The sequence below is a fragment of the Nerophis lumbriciformis genome, linkage group LG03, assembly GCF_033978685.3.
Source record: "Nerophis lumbriciformis linkage group LG03, RoL_Nlum_v2.1, whole genome shotgun sequence".
Taxonomy (NCBI): Eukaryota; Metazoa; Chordata; class Actinopteri; order Syngnathiformes; family Syngnathidae; genus Nerophis; species Nerophis lumbriciformis.
In genome coordinates this window covers 65,751,797-65,777,500 of record NC_084550.2, presented here as the reverse complement: position 1 = coordinate 65,777,500, position 25,704 = coordinate 65,751,797, and the positions used below count along the sequence as shown (strand labels likewise).

Here is a 25,704-nt window from a genome sequence, read left to right as displayed (position 1 = left end):
GACGTGCAATGCAACTTCTTCAGTAAAACATGTCTTTCCTCTTAAAGTGATACGAACGATGTCTCAGCCTGTCGGCTGTAACTGTGGGCAGCGGGACGAGGAGCTGAGAGCCAAACTCAAACTTGTGGAGTCCAACTTCACACAAACTACAGAAAGGATGAGGATGGATCTGGACCAAATTGCTAAAGACCGCGACAACCTTAACCTCGAGGCCATACGCCTAAGAAGGGACAAATCCGTTCATGAAAAGGAGATCGAGTTCTCCAGACAAAGATGCAAAGACGAATTTGTCCAGTCCTTGAGTGGCGTCTCCAATGTCTCCAGGGCCTTCCTACAAAAGATCGAGTCTCTCTTTCCCTCCCACATCGCCTTCCAGCTCACCTGTCTGAAACAGCGAGAGCACCTGGAGCAGATCCGCTCCAACTGCACAAGTCTGTCCAGAGAGGTGGAGGACCGCTTCCAGAACTACTTGAACACCGTAGGCGATCAGGTGTCGGAAATCCAGACCGAGAACAGCCACTTGAAAGCAGAGAACATGCGCCTGTTCGACGACTTCCGCTCATGCAGCCTGAACCGCACGGGTCTGATCCACGAGCACAGACAAAACCGAGAGAAACTTCAGCTGAAACATGACCGGGACTATGAGATGCTTCTCTTGGAGAAAAGGAGGCTCCATGGAGACATTGAAGTTCTGGAGAATAACGTCAACTATAAGAATAAAGAAGTTCAACACCTCACAGAGCAACTTAAGCAACTCAACTTGTCCTGCATGCCGAAGGTGAGCCGGGCTTTTTGTCTCTCTGTACCATCACATCTGTCAGCTTCTTACATCAACACATATTTTACAATTAAGTCACAACAAAATCTCAAGTACTGGTCTTTACTAGAGATGTCTGATGATATCGGACTGCCGATATTATCGGCCGATAAATGCTTTAAAATGTATTATCGGGAACTATCTGTATCGGTTTCAAAAAGTACAATTTATGACTTTTTGTACGTAGGGAGAAGTACAGAGCGCCAATAAACCTTAAAGGCACTGCCTTTGCGTGCCGGCCCAATCACATAATATCTACGGCTTTTCACACACACAAGTGAATGCCATGCATACTTGGTCAACAGCCATACAGGTCACACTGAGGGTGGCCGTATAAACAACTTTAACACTGTTAGAAATATGCGCCACAATGTGAACCCACACCAAACAAGAATGACAAACACATTTCGGGAGAACATCCGCACCGTAACACAACAGAACAAATACCCAGAACCCCTTGCAGCACTAACTCTTCCGGGACGCTACAATATACACCCCCCCCCGATACCGAATTGATTCATTTTTGTCCTCAAAATTCGACATACAATAACCCATAATGACAATAAATAGTTTTTTTTCTTAATTTTTGCAAATCTATTTAAAAAAAAAAAAAACTAAAAAAATCAGATGTACATAAGTATTCACAACTCAATACTTTGTTGATGCACCTCTGGCAACAATTACAGCCTCAAGTCTTTTTGAATTTAAAGCTTGAGGAAAATCTTCCAGAAGGACAACCATCTCTCCAGCAAACCACCAATCAGGCCTGTATGGTCGAGTACCCAGGTGGACGACATTTCTTTATAAAACGTTTTGCCAAAACGCACCTGAAAGACTCTCAGACCACGAGAAACTAAATGATCTGGTCTGATGAGACAAATACGTTTGGAGGAAACCATGCACCGCTCATTCATCCACTTCCTACTGCTTGTCCTTTTCGGGGTCAAAAAGACTTGAGGCTGGCATTGCTGCATCAACAAAGTATTGAACATAGGCTGTCAATACTTATGTACATGGGATTTATTTTTATTTTTTTCCCACAAAAATTGCTAAATTACATTGTTTTCCATTGTGGTGTATTGTGTGTAGAATTTTGAGGGTATTTATTTTTATTTTGGAATAAGGCTGTAACATAACAAAATGAATATTTCTGTATGCTGTGTATGTAGGAAGTGTTCCAACCTTCTGTGTCACGAAATTACAGGATTGTCTGTAAATTAAAAAAAAAATGATGAACTTTATAACCACTTTCATTCTCTGCAGTGTAATTACAGTTTTAGAGAACCACAAGATCCCAAATGGCATATACTGTATGATGTCAAACATTGCACATTTTCTCTCACACTTTTGTTTTTGTCACCTCCTAACATTCCTTTCATTTCATTTCAGACTGGACCAGGAGTTACAGGAGGCTTTTCCAATTCGGGGATCGGTTCACGTTTTTCCTCACCAGGATTAGGATTAAATGGACAGAGCTACTCCTCCAATTTTGGCTCAACAGGGTCAGGATTAAACAAACTAGGATTAAATGGACAGGGCTCCTCCGGTCCTGGCTCAACTGGGTCAGTATTAAACAAACTAGGATTAAATGGACAGGGCTCCTCTAGTCCTGGGTCAACTGGGTCAGTATTAAACAAACTAGGATTAAACGGACAGGGCTCCTCCGGTCTTGGCTCAACTGGGTCAGTATTAAACAAACTAGGATTAAATGGACAGGGCTCCTCCTCCAGTCCTGGCTCAACTGGGTCAGTATTAAACAAACTAGGATTAAATGGACAGGGCTCCTCCAGTCTTGGCTCAACAGGGTCAGGATTAAACAAACCAGGATTAAATGGACAGGGCTCCTCCAGTCCTGGCTCAACTGGGTCAGGATTGGGTAAACAAGGATTAACTGGGTTGGGCTCTTCCGGTATTGGTTTAACTCGGCCAGGATTAAGTAGCCAAGGTTCAACTGGGTTAGGTTCTTCAAGTTTCGGATCAACTGGGTCAGGATTGGGTAAACAAGGATCAACTGGGGTGGGCTCTTCCGGTCTTGGTTTAACTCGGCCAGGATTAAATAGCCAAGGTTCAACTGGGTTAGGTTCTTCAAGTTTCGGATCAACTGGGTCAGGATTGGGTAAACAAGGATCAACTGGATTGGGCTCTTCCGGTCTTGGTTTAACTCGGCCAGGATTAAATAGCCAAGGTTCAACTGGGTTAGGTTCTTCAAGTCGCGGATCAACTGGGTCAGGATTGACTGGGTTGGGTACCTCAAGTCTTGGCTCAGGTGGGTCAAATCCAAGTTTTGGTTCAAGCGGTACCAGCGCAAATAAACCAACATCAAATCTGAACACCTCATTGGGCCTTGGATCAACAAGTAAAAGTGGGTCATCTAACTCTGGGTTGCCCTGGTTTGGGTCAAGTAACACAGGCCAAAATAAGCCTGGAACTGGAATCGGAAGAGGAACATCAAGTGGATCTTCGCTTGGAACCGGAAGGACCAGTAGTCTTGGAGGCGGAGCAGGTGAGAAGGAAAGCTGTATTTGATTTTGTTTCTGTTTTGAGACATCTTTGATGAGGTTTTTAATCTGACCCGAAAACATAAGAGTTGAAACATAATGAAAAACATGCCAGTGTGAAGAATTGTGAATTTCATTGCACAGACTGGTTGAAAACCTCTTGTTAAAAGTACAAACCCCAAAACCAGTGAAGTTGTCACGTTGTGTAAATGGTAAATAAGAACAGAATACAATGATTTGCAAATCCTTTTCAACTTATATTCAATTTAATAGACTGCAAAGACAAGATACTTAATGTTCCAACTGGTAAACTTTGTTCTTTTTTGCAAATATTAGCTCATTTGGAATTTGATGCCTGCAACATGTTTCAAAAAAGCTGGCACAAGTGGCAAAAAAGACTGAGAATGTTGAGGAAGGCTCATCAAACACGTATGTGGAACATCCCACAGGTGAACAGGCTAATTGGGAACAGGTGGGTGCCATGACTGGGTATAAAAGCAGCTTCCATGAAATGCTCAGTCATTCACAAACAAGGATGGGGCGAGGGTCACCACTTTGTCAACAAAGGCGTGAGCAAATTGTTGAACAGTTTAAGAACAACATTTCTCAACCAGCTATTGCAAGGAATTTAGGGATTTCACCATCTACGGTCCGTAATATCATCAAAAGGTTCAGAGAATCTGGAGAAATCACTGCACGTAAGCGATGATATTACGGACTTTCGATCCCTCAGGCGGTACTGCATCAAAAAGCGACATCGGTGTGTAAAGGATATCACCACAAGGGCTCAGGAACACTTCAGAAAACCACTGTCAGTAACTACAGTTGGTCGCTACATCTGTAAGTGCAACTTAAAACTCTACTATGCAAAGCCAAAGCCATTTATCAACAACACCCGGAAACGCCGCCGGCTTCGCTGGGCCCGAGCTCATCTAAGATGGACTGATACAAAGTGGAAAAGTGTTCTGTGGTCTGACGAGTCCACATTTCAAATTGTGTTTGGAAACTGTGGACGTCGTGTCCTCCGGACCAAAGAAGAAAAGAACCATCCGGATTGTTCTAGGCGCAAAGTTGAAAAGCCAGCATCTGTGATGGTATGGGGGTGTATTAGTGCCCAAGACATGGGTAACTTACACATCTGTGAAGGCGCCATTAATGCTGAAAGGTACATACAGGTTTTGGAGCAACATATGTTGCCATCCAAGCAACGTTATCATGGACGCCCCTGCTTATTTCAGCAAGATAATGCCAAGCCACGTGTTACATCAACGTGGCTTCATAGTCCATAGTCTGTAGTCCAGACCTGTCTCCCATTGAAAATGTGTGGCGCATTATGAAGCCTAAAATACCACAACGGAGACTGTTGAACAACTTAAGCTGTACATCAAGCAAGAATGGGAAAGAATTCCACCTGAAAAGCTTCAAAAATTTGTCTCCTCAGTTCCCAAATGTTTACTGAGTGTTGTTAAAAGGAAAGGCCATGTAACACAGTGGTGAAAATGATTATTTGCAAAAAAAAATGTAAGTTTCTCAGTTGGAACATTAAGTATCTTGTCTTTGCAGTCTATTCAATTGAATATAAGTTGAAAAGGATTTTCAAATCATTGTATTCTGTTTTTATTTACCATTTACACAACGTGCCAACTTCACTGCTTTTGGGTTTTTGTGTCTATAACTGTACTAATTATGTGAATCATGACTACAATACTGTCCCGTTTTTTCTTTTCAAAACAGTCAACATCGCCCAGCACCTCCAAGACTTGCAACGCATCATCAACCCCTCCTACTCCTCCGAGTGAGTACAAAGTAGTAGATTGCCGTTGAACTCTTGAGCAGTTGTCCCTGCTTAAAGATTTAAAAATAATGTATTACCGTATTTTTCGGACTATAAGTCGCAGTTTTTTTCGTAGTTTGGCCGGGCTCCGGTGCGACTTTTATATGTTTTTTTCCTTCTTTATTATGCATTTTCGGCAGGTGGGACTTATACTCCGGTGCGACTTATACTCCGAAAAATACGGTACATCAATAATGCTCACTTAAACCACTCTTACTGCAATAATGGGGTTCTGTATCTTATTGCAAGAGCTGTATTTTAGAACTTCAATGCAGATGTTTGGAGCATTTTTAAATAGATGAGAGACAAAACGTAGGAAACGTTTAACACTGCAAACTACAAGCACAACAATAATGGTAGTACACATACCGTAAATGCTCACAATAAATCCTGTATAAAAGTAGTTCTAGTCACTGGCATTGTGGTCACAAAATATAATTATACTTGCCAACCTTGAGACCTCCGATTTCGGGAGGTGGTGGGGGGGCGTGGTTGGGGTGGGGGCGTGGTTAAGAGGGGAGGAGTATATTTACAGCTAGAATTCACCAAGTATATATAAAAAATACTTGACTTTCAGTGAATTCTAGCTATATATATATATATGTATATATATATATATTTATTTTATTTTATATATATATATATATATATGTATATATATATATATATATATATATATATATATATATATATATAAGAGAAATACTTGAATTTCAGTGTTCATTTATTTACACATTTACACACACATAACACTCATCTGCTCATTGTTGAGTTAAGGGTTAAATTGTCCATCCTTGTTCTGTTCTCTGTCACTATTTTTCTAACCATGCTGAACACCCTCTCTGATGATGCATTCTGCTTCGTCTCCTTGTTGTGTGCGCAGTTGTGCACTGCACTCTCTAAAAGCCCTAGATGTTATTGTCACATATGCATGTACAGTAGATGGCAGTATTGTCCTGTTTAAGAGTGTCACAACATTGCTGTTTACGGCAGACGAACTGCTTTACGGTAGACGAAAACGTTACTGCTGTTGTTGTGTGTTTTTACCGCGCTGGGAGGACTTTAATGAAACTGCCTAACAATAAACCCACATAAGAAACCAAGAACTCGCCCTCGATCATTCTACAGTTATAATGTGATTGGGCAGGCACGCTGTTTATATTGTGGGAAAGCGGACGTGAAAGCAGGCTGTCCTCACTCAGGTCTGCATGGAGCTGGAGGGGGCGTGGCCTCCAGCTCCGCCTGAATTTCGGGAGAAAATTTGTCCCGGGAGGTTTTCGGGAGAGGCGCTGAATTTCGGGAGTCTCCCGGAAAATCCGGGAGGGTTGGCAAGTATGAATAATAAACACAGGGATCTTAAATTACTGCTGCTTTAGAATGTGTCGGCATTACAGCAGTGGCTGTAGGCAACATCCTGATGTTTTTAAAAAAAATTTTTTATGAAGGTCAGAAATAGCTGCATTTGATTTTTGTGTGCGCCCATAAGCGGTATGTACATTTGCATGCACTTTCAAGTGTTGGTGTGCAACAACACAACTTTCCGTGGTGTTGTTTATAGTTAAATCATTTATTTGTGGTTAGGGATGATGTTTGGTAAGAAATTATCGAGTTCGAGCCTATTATCGAATCCTCTTATCGAACCGATTCCTTATCGAGTCCAGATAGGTTGTTGTATATGGAAAAAAACACACAATATTTGGTTTAACAAAAGCTCACTTTTATTATATAAGAAAAAAATAAAATCTAATAAATAAATAAATATTGACTGTTACCCCCCTAAAAAAAATTAATAAATATTGACTGTTGTTACCCAAAGTATATTAAGTGGGATTTTTCAGAAAAACAAATATATACAGTAACACAAAAACAACCTGTCTCTGTGATCACTATAAGTGTATAAATAATACTATAGTGTTAAATAAAATCAGTCCCTTGGGCACAAAACTGAAAATAATACAGCTCTCCAAAAAGTGCACTTCTGCTGCTATTTGACATAACTGTTTTTTATGATGCTTTGACATTTTTGCACTTTATTTCTTTATTGAAAGAACATTCTATGAAGAGAAAGGTTGTTTGCAAATGTGGTTACAATGCTAAAAAAATGAAAAGTTAAAATTAAAAAAAGAAATACACTTTATTGAGTTAACGTTATTTCTTTATAAGGTGAAAGATGTGATGTTATGAGCTAGGGCAGGGGTCGGCAACCCGCGGCTCCGGAGCCGCATGCGGCTCTTTGATCACTCTGATGCGGCTCAGCTGCATATTTGCCGACCCTCCCGATTTTCCCGGGAGATTTCCGGATATCGGTGCCTCTCGCAGAAAACTCCCGGGATTAATATTCTCCGATTTTCACCCTAACAATAATAATAAGGGCGTGCCATGATGGTACAGCATTTAGCGCCCTCTACAATCCAATCTGTACAAACAGCGTGCCAGCCCAGCCTTTTGTTGTATGCATCTTCTACTTGCGTACGCAAGGGACAGCAAGGCATACTTGGTCAACAGCCACACAGGTTACACTGGCGGTGGCCATATAAAACAACTTTAACACTCTTACTAATAATGCGCCACACTTTGAACCAAAACCAAACAAGAATGACAAACACATTTCGGGAGAACATCTGCACCTTAACACATGATAAACACAACAGAACAAATACCCAGAATCCCATGCAGCCCTGACTCTTCCGGGCTACATTATACACCCCTGCTACAGCCAAACCCCCCCCACCCCCACCCCACCCCCCTCCGTGCGTTGGTTGAGGTGGGCGGGGTTTGGTAGCGGGTGTGTATAATGTAACCCGGAAGAGTTAGGGCTGCATGGGATTCTGGGTATTTGTTCTGTTGTGTTTATGTTGTGTTACGGTGCAGATGTTCTCCCGAAATGTGTTTGTCATTCTTGTTTGATGTGGGTTCACAGTGTGGCGCATTATTAGTAAGAGTGTTAAAGTTTTTTTATACCGCCACCGTCAGTGTAACCTGTGTGGTTGTTAACTAAGTATGCCTTGCTGTCATTAACGTGAGTAAGCAGAAGTTCCATACCAGTAAGGCTGTGCTGGCACGATGGTTGTAGTGGACGCTAAATGCTGTACCATCACGGCACGTTCGAGAGAATAGTTGCCTTGAATTTCATAGTACGCTGAAACATTGGTAGGTTGACAAGTATGACGCTGTCAAGCGCCATTCATACAAAGCTCGAAACCCTTGGTTTATACATAGCACAAAGCAAAAATAAAACTTTGTATGCAGTGTCATTTAATTTTAAATTTTAAAAGAATTTTGTGGCTCCCATTGATTTCTTTGATTTGTGAATCTGGTTAAAATGGCTCTTTGACTGGTAAAGGTTGCCGACCCCTGAGCTAGGGAATATAACAACTACACTACCCAGCATGCAACGGCAGTGACGAGCATGCGCGGTAGCCCCGAAAAGTGTTGTTGCATGTCGTCACCCGGCAGCTAAGAATGAGGTTATGAGCACGCTGTGAAAGTAAACGTCAAGAACTCAGCCAACACGCCGCGTCTGCATTATTTATAATTAGACAGACAACACATATACAGTGTGATTTTGTTTAATTACATGGAAAGACAAACAAAAGTTAAAAAAGGGAGATATGTTGTATATATATGTATGTGCTGCGGTTGCTTTAAGAACGTTGCGACAGCTGCCGTAAAGGAGGTGCGTTGCTAGCCTGGTTGCTATGTTTCCGCTTGGTCGTAAAAGTGTTGATCATGTGTTTGTACCCTCCTAAATCTCTCAGTAAAGTTATTCATTGGATTATACCTTTTTTTTAAAAACTTTATTACACTTTGGAGCGCTTTTTCCGGTCCATTGTTTTTCCTGCTTTCGCTATCTGCGCCTAATGACTGAGCTACGTGACGTCATTTCTTGTGATGTCCCATTTCTGGTCGGGACGGGATTCGAATAAAGAACCAACTCTTTTTCTTTACTATAGTGGTCTCGATAACGGGTACCGGTTCTCAAAAAGGGATTCGAGTCCGAGGACTCGGTTCTTTTCTTATCGAACAACCGGCAAAACCGGTTTCGAGTATCATCCCTATTTGTAATTCATATTTATAATTATTGTTGGCAACATTCTCATTCACTCGCTATCATCATTAAGTTGCTTTATAGAATGCCTTTTTAAAAGATCAGAAATGTCCATTTCTGCCTGCTTCCAATTTGTGACCTCTTTAGGTAAATTAACTCGTTGGCTGTAATTATATATAGATATTCTGCTACAAAAATGCATATATTGTAGTACAGTAAGATACATTTTCCAGTACCCTTCAAAAGGCAAAAACCAGTGTGAATAAATCCATAGCCTTGTTGTTTGAGGTCACCAAATGCTGTCTGTAGGAAAATCTGCTCAAACCTGAGCCTAACATTGAACCAGAAGTTATCATTAACTGAATGGGGCATAGAAAAATGAAGCAGTGTGACTATTCAAAGTCATTAGCAAACGTGTCTCCATTTGTGTTGTTTTTCACATTTCTTGTTCTTTTTCGTACTTACAGCTAGGGATGTCCCGATCCAGGTTTTTGCACTTCCGATCCGATACCGATGTTGTTTTTGCACTTCCGATCCGATACCGATACTGTATGTATTAAAGTTTAAAGTTATTTAGCCTACTTAGTTGTCAGAATCATGTTGAAAAGGGGTTTAGTACTCTTGATAACAACTAGCCAGCTGAATTAGGGGAGTTTGAATAATACACAATGGTTGGTAACAAGAAACTGACCTGTTTATTCAAGGATAAACACAAAATAGACAAAATTATACATGACAAACAGAAATGGCATCATTGAACTAGGGCTGGGCGATATGGCCTTTTTTTAATATCGCAATATTTTAAAGGGGAACGTTATCACCAGACTTATGTAAGCGTCAATATATACCTTGATGTTGAAGAAAAAAGACCATATATTTTTTTAACCGATTTCCGAACTCTAAATGGGTGAATTTTGGCGAATTAAACGCCTTTTCTATTATTCGCTCAATCCGCCATTTTCTCAAACACAGAGTCAAATCAGCTCTGTTATTTTCCGTTTTTTCGACTGTTTTCCGTACCTTGGAGACATCATGCCTCGTCGGTGTGTTGTCGGAGGGTGTAACAACACGAACAGGGACGGATTCAAGTTGTACCAGTGGCCCAAAGATGCGAAAGTGGCAAGAAATTGGACGTTTGTTCCGCACACTTTACCGACGAAAGCTATGCTACGACAGAGATGGCAAGAATGTGTGGATATCCTGCGACACTCAAAGCAGATGCATTTCCAACGATAAAGTCAAAGAAATCTGCCGCCAGACCCCCATTGAATCTGCCGGAGTGTGTGAGCAATTCAGGGACAAAGGACCTCGGTAGCACGGCAAGAAATGGCGGCAGTTTGTTCCCGCAGACGAGCGAGCTAAACCCCCTATCGACCCTAGCTTCCCTGGCCTGCTGACATCAACTCCAAAACTGGACAGATCAGCTTTCAGGAAAAGAGCGCGGATGAGGGTATGTCTACAGAATATATTAATTGATGAAAATTGGGCTGTCTGCACTCTCAAAGTGCATGTTGTTGCCAAATGTATTTCATATGCTGTAAACCTAGTTCATAGTTGTTAGTTTCCTTTAATGCTAAACAAACACATACCAATCGTTGGTTAGAAGGCGATCGCCGAATTCGTCCTCGCTTTCTCCCGTGTCGCTGGCTGTCGTGTCGTTTTCGTCGGTTTCGCTTGCATACGGTTCAAACCGATATGGCTCAATAGCTTCAGTTTCTTCTTCAATTTCGTTTTCGCTACCTGCCTCCACACTACAACCATCCGTTTCAATACATGCGTAATCTGTTGAATCGCTTAAGCCGCTGAAATCCGAGTCTGAATCCGAGCTAATGTCGCTATAGCTTGCTGTTCTATCCGCCATGTTTGTTTGTGTTGGCATCACTGTGTGACGTCACAGGAAAATGGACGGGTGTATTTAACGATGGTTAAAATCAGGCACTTTGAAGCTTTTTTTAGGGATATTGCGTGATGGGTAAAATTTTGAAAAAAACTTCGAAAAATATAATAAGCCACTGGGAACTGATTTTTAATGGTTTTAACCCTTCTGAAATTGTGATAATGTTCCCCTTTAAGGCCATATCGCGATACATGATATATATCTCAATGTTTTTCCTTAGCCTTGAATGAACACTTGATGCATATAATCACAACAGTATGACGATTCTATGTGTCTACATTAAAACATTCTTCTTCATACTGCATTAATATATGCTACTTTTAAACTTTCATGCAGAGAAGTGAAGTGAATTATATTTATAAAGCGCTTTTGCTCTAGTGACTCAAAGCGCTTTACATAGTGAAACCCATTATCTAAGTTACATTTAAACCAGAGAAGGAAATAACAACTAAAAAAATCACTATTTTTTTCATACGGTGTTGATCTGGAAATGTTTGCCTAGGCATTTTGATGGTGTGGGCGTGTGGCACCGAATGGAGATGTTGACATGCAGAGTTTCAAACACTATTCATTCACTAGCAGGGGACTTTTCCAAATGATGCTACATATTAGCAGTAATGCTACTTTTTATAGCAACGCTTTTGCTCCACACTTGACAAATTACGGTTGTCTGTTCGACATATTCCCACTTGAAGCCAACCCACCGCCAGACGATGGACCCCCTGCTGTTTTTTGGGGGAATTAATTAATTCTTCCTTCATTCGTATAACCACTCGCACGGCTGCGCTAGCATCACAGCTAACTTTAGCCATGCTGCTACCTCTCTGCTCGGGGAGGGCGTATACGTATGTGACATCCCTACTTACAGCACTCAATGACATCGAACAGCGCGGATTGATTCACGCCGTAGTTGTGCTTGTAAACTGCATAACGTGATGTAAATACACGCACCCTACAAATGTCAATTTCACTCATTTATTAACAAAACTGTTCCACATTAATATAAGGATAATAAATTAATGTTTGTTTCACAACACCTCAGTCACCTTTCATTCAGCACATCTAGCCTTATAACTGTGGCTATGATAAGAAATGAACAAAAAGATAAAAGTTTTTTTTGCTTTCACTGAGGTAGCCAGACAACTAAAAATAATAGAGCAAGAAATGCATACAACCATGTTGTGTAAAAACTACAAAATCATTCATATTAAGTCAGCTCTAAGTTATGAAAAAGGTTAGAAATTATACATTACATGACTGTCACAGTACAAAGAAGTCCAATAATGTAACCTTTTTAATGCAATTAACCAAAAACGACAAAATGTAACTTGTTTGCTTTAACTGAGCTAGCCAGACAAGTTAAGTAGTGCCTCCATGGAAATGCCCCCCTCTACCTCAAAGAACTGCTCACCCCCAAATCCTCCAACATTGAAATACAGTAGCGTAGTAGGCTCAAATATCAAATAAAAACCTAGTATATTTAAAGGGGAACATTATCACAATTTCAGCATTGTTAAAACCATTAAAAATCAGTTCCCAGTGGCTTATTATATTTTTCGAAGTTTTTTTCAAATTTTTACCCATCACGCAATATCCCTAAAAAAAGCTTCAAAGTGCCTGATTTTAACCACCCGTCCATTTCCCTGTGACGTCACATAGTGAAGCCAACACAAACAAACATGGCGGAAAGAACAGCAAGCTATAGCGACATTAGCTCGGATTCAGACTCGGATTTCAGCGGCTTAAGCGATTCAACAGATTACGCATGTATTGAAACGGATGGTTGTAGTGTGGAGGCAGGTAGCGAAAACGAAATTGAAGAAGAAACTGAAGCTATTGAGCCATATCGGTTTGAACCGTATGCAAGCGAAACCGACAAACGACACGGGAGAAAGCGAGGACGAATTCGGCGATCGCCTTCTAACCAACGATTGGTATGTGTTTGTTTGGCATTAAAGGAAACTAACAACTATGAACTAGGTTTACAGCATATGAAATACATTTGGCAACAACATGCACTTTGAGAGTGCAGACAGCCCAATTTTCATCAATTAATATATTCTGTAGACATACCCTCATCCGCGCTCTTTTCCTGAGAGCTGATCTGTCCAGTTTTGGAGTTGATGTCAGCAGGCCAGGGAAGCTAGGGTCGATAAAGGGTTTAGCTCGCTCGTCTGCGGGAACAAACTGCCGCCATTGCTTGCCGTGCTACCGAGGTCCTTTGTCCCTGAATTGCTCACACACTCCGGCAGATTCAATGGGGGTCTGGCGGCAGATTTCTTTGACTTTATCGTTGGAAATGCATCTGCTTTGAGTGTCGCAGGATATCCACACATTCTTGCCATCTCTGTCGTAGCATAGCTTTCGTGGGTAAAGTGTGCGGAACAAACGTCCAATTTCTTGCCACTTTCGCATCTTTGGGCCACTGGTGCAACTTGAATCCGTCCCTGTTCGTGTTGTTACACCCTCCGACAACACACCGACGAGGCATGATGTCTCCAAGGTACGGAAAACAGTCGAAAAAACCGGAAAATAACAGAGCTGATTTGACTCGGTGTTTGAGAAAATGGCGGATTGCTTCCCGATGTGACGTCACGTTGTGATGTCATCGCTCCGAGAGCGAATAATAGAAAGGCGTTTAATTCGCCAAAATTCACCCATTTAGAGTTCGGAAATCGGTTAAAAAAATATATGGTCTTTTTTCTGCAACATCAAGGTATATATTGACGCTTACATAGGTCTGGTGATAATGTTCCCCTTTAATATGTTATCCACTGTAACATTACGCACAGTTTGAACAGTAACACTGTGTTTTGAATGTAGGAAAATAAAAATCCATCAAGTGATTTTTCTAAAGTACCACTACATGGAGCCCGCGTACCACAGTTTGAGAATGGCTGTTCTCGAGGGTTAATTAGGTTTATCTTACCATCTAAAGCAGTGCTTCTCAATTATTGTCCGCTCTGGACAGGCTAACCTCCGAGGACAAAGCTACGAACAATGGGAGACCGGGCTTTCTGCTCCGCCGCTCCCAGTCTGTGGAACGCTCTCCCTGACCACCTGAGGGCACCCCAGACTGTAGATGCTTTTAAAAAAGCCTTAAAACCCCTTCTTTTTAAAAAAAAAAGCCTTCATTTAGATGTATAATAATAATGGATTAGATTTTATTTAGTGCTTTTTCTATTATTAGATACTCAAAGCGCTCACAGAGAAGTGAGAAGCCATCATTCATTCACACCTGGTGGTGGTAAGCTACATTTGTAGCCACGGCTGCCCTGGGGTAGACTGACGGAAGCGAGGCTGCCAGTTTGCGCCTACGGCCCCTCCGACCACCACCTATCATTCATTCATCATTCATTCACCAGTGTGAGTGGCACCGGGGACAAAGGGTGAAGTGTCCTGCCCAAGGACACAACGGCAGCGATTTGGATGTCAAGAGGCGGGGAGCGAACCTGCAACCCTCAGGTTTCTGGCACGGCCGCCCCTAATATATGCGTGCTAGTTCTAGCTATTAGGCTGTTCTAGTTTTTATTTTTATTTATCTGTATTATCTTTTTATTTTTTTAGTACACTGTAGCACTTTGAGGTTGTTTGCTCAATGTAAAGTGCTTTTGCAAATAAAATCTATTATTATTTTTATTATTACAACCAAAATAATGGAGCAGAAAATACATCCAACCATGTTGGATTTCCTTTTTGCATACTTTGCAGCAGGCTCCATGTGGATTTGGTCCACGTTTTTATCCAAAGTTTGTGTTTGTCATTTTCCATCTAATGTTCATTAAAACTTTATACGTATATGCGGCTCTGGCATAACAACAACCTAATGTAAGGGCTGGTGCAAAGCCAACAGATCAAGCGTATAGCTTTAATTTTTAAGGAAACTTTTTTTTTTGTTTTCCCATTTTACAATGAGCCTATCGAGTCAGACTGCCGAGAAATATGACGAACATTTCCAAGTAGGGATGTCCGATAATGGCTTTTTGCCGATATCCGATATTTCGATATTGTCCAACTCTTTAATTACCGATACCGATATCAACCGATATATACAGTCGTGGAATTAACACATTATTATGCCTAATTTGGACAACCAGGTATGGTGAAGAAAAGGTACTTTTAAAAAAATGTATAAGATAAATAAATTAAATACATTTTCTTGAATAAAAAAGAAAGTAAAACAATATAAAAACAGTTACATAGAAACTAGTAATTAATGAAAATTAGTAAAATTAACTGTTAAAGGTTAGTACTATTAGTGGAGCAGCAGCACGCACAATCATGTGTGCTTACGGACTGTATCCCTTGCAGACTGTATTGATATATATTGATATATAATGTAGGAACCAGAATATTAATAACAGAAAGAAACAACCCTTTTGTGTGAATGGTGGAGGGAGGTTTTTTGGGTTGGTGCACTAATTGTAAGTGTATCTTGTGTTTTTTATGTTGATTTAATTAAAAAAATGAAACAAAAAAACAAAAAACGATACCGATAATAAAAAACCCGATACCGATAATTTCCGATATTACATTTTAACGCATTTATCGGCCGATAATATCGGCAGGCCGATATAATCGGACATCTCTATTTCCAAGCACGTCACCCAAAATTCAGGCATTTTTCAAACCTTGAAAACACGACATTACAACTAGAGATGTCTGATATCGGCAGTCCGATAAATGCTTTAAAATGTAATATCGGAAATTATCGGTATCGGTTTCAAAAAGTACAATTTATGACTTTTTAAAACGCCGCTGTACGGAGTGGTACACGGACGTAGGGCAGTTGCGTCTCCCAGTCATACTTGCCAACCCTCCCGATTTTCCCGGGAGACTCCCAAATATCAGTGCCCCTCCCGAAAATCTCCCGGGGCAACCACTCTCCCGAATTTCTCCCGATTTCCACCCAGACAACAAAAAGGCACTGCCTTTGCGTGCCGGCCCAGACACATAATATCTACGGCTTTTCACACACACAAGTGAATTCAATGCATACTTGGTCAACGGCCATACAGGTCACACTGAGGGTGGCCGTATAAACAACTTTAACACTGTTACAAATATGCGCCACACTGTGAACCCACACCAAACAAGACATTTCGGGAGAACATCCGCACCGTAACACAACATAAACACAACAGAACAAATACCCAGAAACTTTGTGACTTCAATAATAAATATGGCAGTGCCATGTTGGCATTTTTTTTTCCATAACTTGAGTTGATTTATTTTGGAAAACCTTGTTACATTGTTTAATGCATCCAGCGGGGCATCACAACAAAATTAGGCATAATAATGTGTTAACTCCACGACTGTATATATCGGTATCGGTTGATATCGGAATCGGTAATTAAGAGCTGGACAATATCGGAATATTGGCAAAAAAGCCATTATCGGACATCTCTAATTACAACCCAAGCATTTTCAAGGTTTTTAAGCACCCGTACGAACCCTGATTGTCGCTATTTGTCAGTGCTGTGTGTGTATTTCACGTACTTTGATCACAACAATAACCAATTTCTCCCTGTGTCTTTTCAGAGAGAAGCAAGATCTTTCCAGAATGTTGGGTTAGTGGTCTGTCGTGAGGAGGAAAAACCGATCCTGTGTTATTAGAAATATACTTCATATCATACTCTCTTCAAGGCGAGTATGCACATTCCAAACGACTATACCGACTCGAGCACTTCTTAATATAACATGTATGTATCTTTAATAGTCAGTATTTTGTACTTTTGTAAATACAAAGAAGGCTTTGTCCCTTTTTATTAAACAAATCTACGTGAGATATTGCTGCATTCCGACCCGGAAACTACTGTTTGTCCCCCGTGTGCGTCACCTATTGTGTGGCTAATGATCTACAAACGACTTGTGTGAGCGGGAGATCCACTGGCGCCGCGTTTTAATTCATCCCCCCGTGTTTATGTTTACCTGCCAACCTGTCAGAGGCACCGCCGCTAACGTGCATGAAAACAATACCCTGCACTTGACTGGGAGAAGAACATGGGACATCCAGTGTTTAAACAAACTCCAAATATATCTTTCCCAGCAAATACCCACAGGGGCAGATCTCTTTGTATCTGATGAGTGTCATGACCTTTCACAATAAAACATTGTATGGAAACGACCTGACTTCCCCCCCTCCACCCACCCTCTTAAGAACATATACCGAATTGGTCCCAAGAAGGTCTGCAGTACATTGCAGGGTTGTACGGTATAGTATAGTACCGCGATACTAGGGATGATGTTTGATAAGAAATTATCGAGTTCGAGCCCATTATCGAATCCTTATCGATTCTCTTATCGAATCCAGATAAGTTGTTGTATATGGAAAAAAAAACACAATATTTGGTTTAACAAAAGCTCACTTTTATTTTATAGGATAAATAAATAAATAAATATTGACTGGTACCCCGCTAAAAAAATAAATAAATAAATATTGACTGTCGTTACCCAAAGTATATTAAGTGGGATTTTTCAGAAAACCAAATATATACAGTAACACAAAAACAACCTGTCTCTGTGATCACTATAGGTCAGGGGTCTGCAACCCGCGGCTCCGGAGCCGCATGCGGCTCTTTGATCACTCTGATGCGGCTCAGCTGCATACTTGCCGACCCCCCCGATTTTACCGAGAGGTTTCCGGATTTCAGTGCCTCTCCCGGCGCAAACATTCTTCGATTTTCACCCGGACAACAATATTGAGGGCGTGCCGTGACGACACTGCCTTTAACGTCGTCTACAATATGTCGTCGCGGCCGTTTTACACCATGCTATCTGCGTGCCGGCCCGGCCTCTGCTTACACACGTAAGTGACTACAACCCATTCTTGGTCAACAGTCATACAGGTTACACTGAGGGTTGTGATATAAACAACTTTAACACTCTTACTAATATGCGCCACACTGTGAACCCGCACCAAACAAGAATGACAAACACATTTCGGGAGAACATCCGCACCGTAACACAACATAAACACAACAGAACAAATACCCAGAATCCCATGCATCCCTAACTCTTCCGGGCTACATTATACACCCACGCTACCACCAAACCCCGCCCACCTCAACCGACGCACGGAGGGTGGGTTGGTGGTAGCGGGGGTGTATAATGTAGCCCGGAAGAGTTAGGGATGCATGGGATTCTGGGTATTTGTTCTGTTGTGTTTATGTTGTGTTACGGTGCGGATGTTCTCCCGAAATGTGTTTGTCATTCTTGTTTGGTGTGGGTTCACAGTGTGGCGCATATTAGTAAGAGTGTTAAAGTTGTTTAAACGTGTGACCTGTATGGCTGTTGAGCAAGTATGCCTTGCAGTCACTTATGTGTGTCTGCAGAAGCCGCATACAACATGTGACTGGGCTGGCAAGCTGTTTGTACAGATTGTAGAGGGCGCTAAAGGCAGTGCCATCATAGCACGCCCTTATTATTGTTGTTTGGGTGAAAATCAGCAGACATTCGAGAGAATAGTTGCTCTGAAATTCGGGAGTCTCCCGGAAAAATTGGGAGGGTTGGCAAGTGTGATGCTGTCAAGCGGCATTCATATAAAACTCGCAGGCCGCACTAACATTACATTTTCATATTAAGGTGCGGGCAGCGTGTCTGAGACCCCTGGTTTATACATAGCACAAAGCAAAAAAAAACTTTGTATGCAGTGTTATTTTTTCATTATAAATTTCAAAAGAGTTTTGTGGCTCCCATTGTTTTCTTTATTTTGTGAAACGGGTCAAAATGGCTCTTTGAGTGGTAAAGGTTGCCGACCCCTGCTATAGGTGAATAGCCATGCCTTGAGGCGTTTTTCCCGGTCCATTATTTTTGCTGCTTGTGTGACATCACAGGAAATGACGTCACTCAGTCTAATGACTGAGCCACGTCATTTCCTGTGATGTCCCACAGGGCATTTCTTGTGGGACGGGATTCGAATAAAGAACCAACTCTTTTTCTTTACTATAGTGGCCTTGATGATGGGAACCGGTTCTCAAAAAGGGATTCGAGTCCATGGAATCGGTTCTTTTCTTATCGAACAACCGGGAGAACCAGTTTCGAACATCATCCCTACGCGATACTAATGAATCATATTCGGTACTATACCGCCTCTAAAAGGTACCGGTACCCCATTCCCCTGCGCCGCGCATCGTGTCTATGTTTTTTTTTTTTTTACCAGCAGAGGAGCATGTTCGGCAGCGCGCACACACAGAGTACTTACAAGCAGACACAGTGTGTAGACAGAAAAGGGAGAATGGCTGCATTTTGGCTTAAAAACTAAAGATATAACACTGAAATGACTAAATTTCGCCTCCATGGCGACAAATAAAGTAAGTTTCTTACATGTATTATTATCACTGGAGGACGAGGAATAGCTAAACATGCTTCACTACACACCGTAGGAGGATACAATAGCTCACCGGCATCGCAATGTAAACAAACACCATGGTTGTATCTACACCTGACATCCACTCTAATGATACCAAGTACAGGAGCGTATCTATTTGATACTACTATGATTACATCGATATTTTTTTAGCATCACAATCTTTTTTCGTTTAAAAAAAATTTATATTCAGTAAATATGTCCCTGGACACATGAAGACTTTGAATATGACCAATGTATGATCCTGTAACTACTTGGTATCGGATCGATACCTACATTTGTGGTTTCATCCAAAACTAATGTAAAGCATCCAAAACAAGAGAAGAATAAGTGATTATTACATTTTAACAGTAACAAGTACCATTTTTAACAGTAACAAGTACCATTATCACTGGAGGACGAGGAATAGCTAAACATGCTTCACTACACACCGTAGGAGGATATAATAGCTCACCGGCATCACAATGTAAACAAACGCCATGGTTGGATCTACACCTAACATCCACTGTAATGATACCAAGCACAGGAGCGTATCTATTCGATACTACTATGATTACATCGATATTTTTTTAGCATCACAAAATCTTTTTTCGTTTTTAAAAAATTCATATTCAGTAAATACGTCCCTGGACACATGAAGACTTTGAATATGACCAATGTATGATCCTGTAACTACTTGGTATCGGATCGATACCTACATTTGTGGTTTCATCCAAAACTAATGTAAAGCATCCAAAACAAGAGAAGAATAAGTGATTATTACATTTTAACAGTAACAAGTACCATTTTTAACAGTAACAAGTACCATTATCACTGGAGGACGATAGCTCACCGGCATCACAATGTAAACAAACGCCATGGTTGGATCTACACCTAACATCCACTGTAATGATACCAAGTACAAGAGCGTATCTATTCGATACTACTATGATTACATCGATATTTTTTTAGCATCACAAAATCTTTTTTCGTTTTAAAAAAATTCATATTATGTTTATAAACTCAGTAAATAAGTCCCTGGACACATGAAGACTTTGAATATGACCAATGTATGATCCTGTAACTACTTGGTATCTGATCGATACCTAAATTTGTGGTATCATCCAAAACTAATGTAAAGTATCCAAACAAGAGAAGAATAAGTGATTATTACATTTCAACAGAAGTGTAGATAGGACATGTTAAAAGAGAAAATAAGCAGATATTAACAGTAAATGAACAAGTCGATTAATAATCAATTTTTACAGCTTGTCCCTCATAATGTTGACAAAATAATAGGTAGATAAATGACACAATATGTTACTGCATATGACTAATCTTTGTTGTTGAGTCTTTGTTTGTTTACTTACTACTAAAAGACAAGTTGTCTAGTATATTCACTATTTTTTTTAAGGACAAACTTGCAATAATAAACATATTTTTAATGCACCCGAAGTTTTTTTGTTCAAATAAAGCCAATAATGCCATTTTTTGTGGTCCCCTTTATTTAGAAAAGTGTCGAAATACATTACAATAACATGAACAAGTTGGTTCATTAGACTGAAATGGAGTGTGGACTGTAAAGAAAGCATAACAGGAACATACACACATCCTGTTGGTTCAGTTGTGAGAGGATGTCTGCAACATAAATGCAAGTCGCGCTGCCAATTAACACGTGGATGCCACTTGTCCAAAAGGATTTCCTTTCTTTAATATCATGCATTTTGATGTTAAAAATCATCTGGTTGATGCAACAGTGTGAAGAGTTGTTTTATCAAACTGACCACAGATCGTGTTTCTGCAAACCCTTTTCCCACGCCTCATCGCGGAATATTTTCCGGCGTTGTCAGCTCATTTCTGTGTTTTATTTCTCTTCCTCAATAACACATTCGACTATTGTTCTGGTGAGGAATTTCACCTTAGCCTGACAATGGACATGTGCGTTAATGATGAATTGTTTCAGGCAACTTTGGAGGTTTCCTCTTGGTTAACAAACTTTATTTTTTTTCCTGCAAAACCAGTGAAGTTGGCACGTTGTGTAAATGGTAAATAAAAACAAAATACAATGATTTGCTAATCCTTTTCAACTTATATTCAATTGAATAGACTGCAAAGACAAGATATTTAATGTTCACACTGCAAAAAAAGTTGTCACAGGGGCATTTTTACCACTGTGTTACATGGCCTTTCCTTTTAACAACCCTCAGTAAACGTTTGGGAACTGAGGAGACACATTTTTGAAGCTTCTCAGGTGGAATTCTTTCCCATTCTTGCTTGATGTACAGTTTAAGTTGTTCAACAGTCTCCGTTGTGGTATTTTAGGCTTCATAATGCGCCACACATTTTCAATGGGAGACAGGTCTGGACTGCAGGCAGGCCGGTCTAGTACCCGCACTGTTTTACTACAAACTCACGCTGTTGTCTTGCTGAAATAAGCAAGAGCGTCCATGATAACGTTGCTTGGATGGCAACATACAGTCGTGGTCAAAAGTTGACATACACTAGTCATAGTCATTCACATCGACGTCCCACTGGGATGAGTTTTTCCTTGCCCTTATGTAACTTCAATAAAGCACTGTACAAGTACTAAATAAAACAGTGAATGATATGTCTGGGCTAGATCAGAAGAACTAAATTCAGCTCTAGGAATGGAGAGTAATAAAGACTGAACACAGGATTTATGTTTAAGTGGTACCAAATTATATTAAAGAATAATAGGAAAAATAACAAACATTAAACATGTAAATTCAAATGGCCATTCACATATACATAAATTCACACAACGTTCAGTTATTTACAACATCAGTATACGTGATTTAGTCCTTGTTTTTTACCAACGATGGTATGAGCGCAACACAATATCATAGTTCATTAAACGGGCCCTGCAAAGTCCACGCTGTGGTGGCAGTGTCCAGAGGGGTTTTAGTGAAGGGACGGGGAAAAAGTGAAGGTTCAGGAGGACCGCAATGAACTCGTTGCGTTTTGGCAAAAAGAAGGGAAAACAGAGGGCGGCTGCTGAGAAGCCTCCTACCAGCCCGGGGTTCGGTTTGGTGGATTCAGTTCAGGTGGTTCGGTTCCAGGGATAAATCTTCAGACTCTAGTTAAGGGCTCTAAGCTCGCCATCCAACCTGGCCTGTATAAAAGGGCAGGACCAGTCAAGTTTCCAGTGCGCGCACAAAAAATACATTCAAATACTAAATACTAAATAATACTACTGTATTCAAATAGCAAAGTATATTCCTTAATATTGTACAATAAATAGTTCATACATCTAATTAGAATAAATATAATAATTGTTATATCAAAATATTCATTTCTCTAAAAAGGTATCAAAATGTAAACACTGCATCCACAAATAGAGTGCTAGCAGACACAGTGGTTGACTGGACTGCTTCATAAAGTGCCTTGGATGCATAACACTGATAACTATCAAAGCTAGTATGACAACACAAGAACAATAAGACAATTGTTGACAGTAATAACTTTTGTTATTACAAAGCCCACTAATGTGGGCTTTGTACCGAGGATGTCGTTGTGGCTTGTGCAGCCCTTTGAGACACTTGTGATTTAGGGCTATATAAATAAACATTGATTGATTGATTGACTTGTAAAGAACATAATATCATGGCTGTCTTGAGTTTCCGATAATTTCACTTATTTTTTTTGTGATAGAGTGATTGGAGCACATACTTGTTGGTCACAAAAAACATTCATGAAGTTTGGTTCTTTTATGAATTTATTATGGGTCTACTGAAAATGTGAGCAAATACAGCAATGTTAATATTTGCTTACATGTCCCTTGGCAAGTTTTACTGCAATAAGGCGCTTTTGGTAGCCATCCACAAGCTTCTGCTTGAATTTTTGACCACTCTTCTTGACAAAATTGGTGCAGTTCAGCTAAATTTGTTGGTTTTCTGACATGGACTTGTTTCTTCAGCATTGTCCACACGTTTAAAGTCAGGACTTTGGGAAGGCCATTCTAAAACCTTCATTCTAGCCTGATTTAGCCATTCCTTTACCACCTTTGACGTGTGTTTGGGGTCATTGTCCTGTTGGAACACCCAACTGTGCCCAAGACCCAACCTCTGGGCTGATGATTTTAGGTTGTTCTGAAGAATTTGGAGGTAATCCTCCTTTTTTATTGTCCCATTTAAAGCACCAGTTCCATTGGCAGCAAAACAGGCCCAGAGCATAATACTACCACCCCAATGTTTGACGGTAGGGATGGTGTTCCTGGGATTAAAGGCCTCACCTTTTCTCCTCCAAACATATTGCTGGGTATTGTGGCCAAATAGCTAAATTTTTGTTTAATCTGACATCACATGGACAAAGATAAGACTTTCTGGAGGAAAGTTCTGTGGTCAGATGAAACAAAATTGAGCTGTTTGGCCACAATACCCAGCAATATGTTTTTTAGGCACAACCAATCACAGCTTTTGAAATGATGACTTATACCTAGTAACAGGGTCAACCACACCTTCTCACTAAGATAGGATTTTCTGGGAGTTCTCTGAGAATGTTCTGAGACGCCTCGCTTGGAATTTGTAGGTTAAGTTACGAGTTCTCTAAGGGGACTCTTAGAATCTTCAGAATTCGGGAAGAACTTTTAAGGTTCACAGCTCTTATCTCAAAAGTGAATTTGGGCCATTCTTAGGTTGAGGTACCTCTGACTTAAATCTCGCGCTCTCATTTTCAATCATGTATTTGTACTGTTTTGTCGGTATAGATGTGAATTTCCATCCATCCGTCCATCCATCTTCTTCCGCTTATCCGAGGTCGGGTCGCGGGGGAAGCAGCCTAAGCAGGGAAGCCCAGACTTCCCTCTCCCCAGCCACTTCGTCCAGCTCTTCCTGTGGGACCCCGAGGCGTTCCCAGGCCAGCCGGGAGACATAGTCTTCCCAACGTGTCCTGGGTCTTCCCCGCGGCCTCCTACCGGTCGGACGTGCCCTAAACACCTCCCTAGGGAGGCGTTCGGGTGGCATCCTGACCAGATGCCCGAACCACCTCATCTGGCTCCTCTCGATGTGGAGGAGCAGCGGCTTTACTTTGAGCTCCTCCCGGATGGCAGAGCTTCTCACCCTATCTCTAAGGGAGAGCCCCGCCACCCGGCGGAGGAAACTCATTTGGGCCGCTTGTACCCGTGATCTTGTCCTTTCGGTCATAACCCAAAGCTCATGACCATAGGTGAGGATGGGAACGTAGATCGACCGGTAAATTGAGAGCTTTGCCTTCCGGCTCGGCTCCTTCTTCACCACAACGGATCGATACAGCGTCCACATTACTGAAGACGCCGCACCGATCCGCCTGTCGATCTCACGATCCACTCTTCCCTCACTCGTGAACAAGACTCTGAGGTACTTGAACTCCTCCACTTGGGGCAAGATCTCCTCCCCAACCCGGAGATGGCACTCCACCCTTTTCCGGGCGAGAACCATGGACTCGGACTTGGAGGTGCTGATTCTCATCCCAGTCGCTTCACACTCGGCTGCGAACCGATCCAGCGAGAGCTGAAGATCCTGGCCAGATGAAGCCATCAGGACCACATCATCTGCAAAAAGCAGAGACCTAATCCTGCAGCCACCAAACCAGATCCCCTCAACGCCTTGACTACGCCTAGAAATTCTGTCCATAAAAGTTATGAACAGAATCGGTGACAAAGGGCAGCCTTGGCGGAGTCCAACCCTCACTGGAAACGTGTCCGACTTACTGCCGACAATACGGATCAAGCTCTGGCACTGATCATACAGGGAGCGGACTGCCACAATCAAGACTCCGCTCCCTGTATGCTCAGTGCCAGAGATGTGAAATTGGTCTTGATTTATTTGTCGTTAGGTATTTAGAATGTCTTAGATTTGGCTTATTGGGACCTGCAGAGAACCTGTCGGCAGAACTCTACGGTGTCTCTACGTAGAAAGGTCTTTGGTCAGATTAAAAACTGCACCACAGTTGAATGTGCAGAAGCGTAGAAAGGGTACTTTCCGTAAATGAGCAGAGCAGTGTTTATATATGTCAGGGGTGTCAAACCTACAGAACAGGTTTTGTCCGTCCTGCTGTTCTAAATGTGTCCACTGGATGTCACAATAGCAATTCTGTTAGGCAAGCAAACGGTTTATACCAGGGCCAAGCAAGAGGTAGGCAGTAAAGGGTGATTGTGGCTCCTCCTCCTCGGCCCACATGAAACTTAAAACCTGCCATTTGATGTCTTCTGTCATTTGGCACCCCAAAAAGTCTCTGTCAAACACGAGAAAAGGGAACTTAACCCT

General features: G+C 41.3%; 1 protein-coding gene across 2 annotated transcripts in view; it reads left to right on the top strand.

The window, feature by feature from the left end:
• The window catches only part of plvapa (plasmalemma vesicle associated protein a), a 71,015-nt gene extending 53,794 nt beyond the window's left edge, over nt 1–17,221 (top strand). For both annotated transcript variants that reach the window (XM_061941443.2, XM_061941430.2), the window contains 4 exons: nt 48–778; nt 2,207–3,320; nt 5,050–5,110; nt 16,636–17,221. In XM_061941443.2, the coding sequence (XP_061797427.2) occupies nt 48–778; nt 2,207–3,320; nt 5,050–5,110; nt 16,636–16,669 (1,940 nt within the window). In that variant the 3' untranslated portion in view covers nt 16,670–17,221. The remainder of the gene's footprint in view (nt 1–47; nt 779–2,206; nt 3,321–5,049; nt 5,111–16,635) is intronic.
• Nucleotides 17,222–25,704: the final 8,483 nt, after the last annotated feature.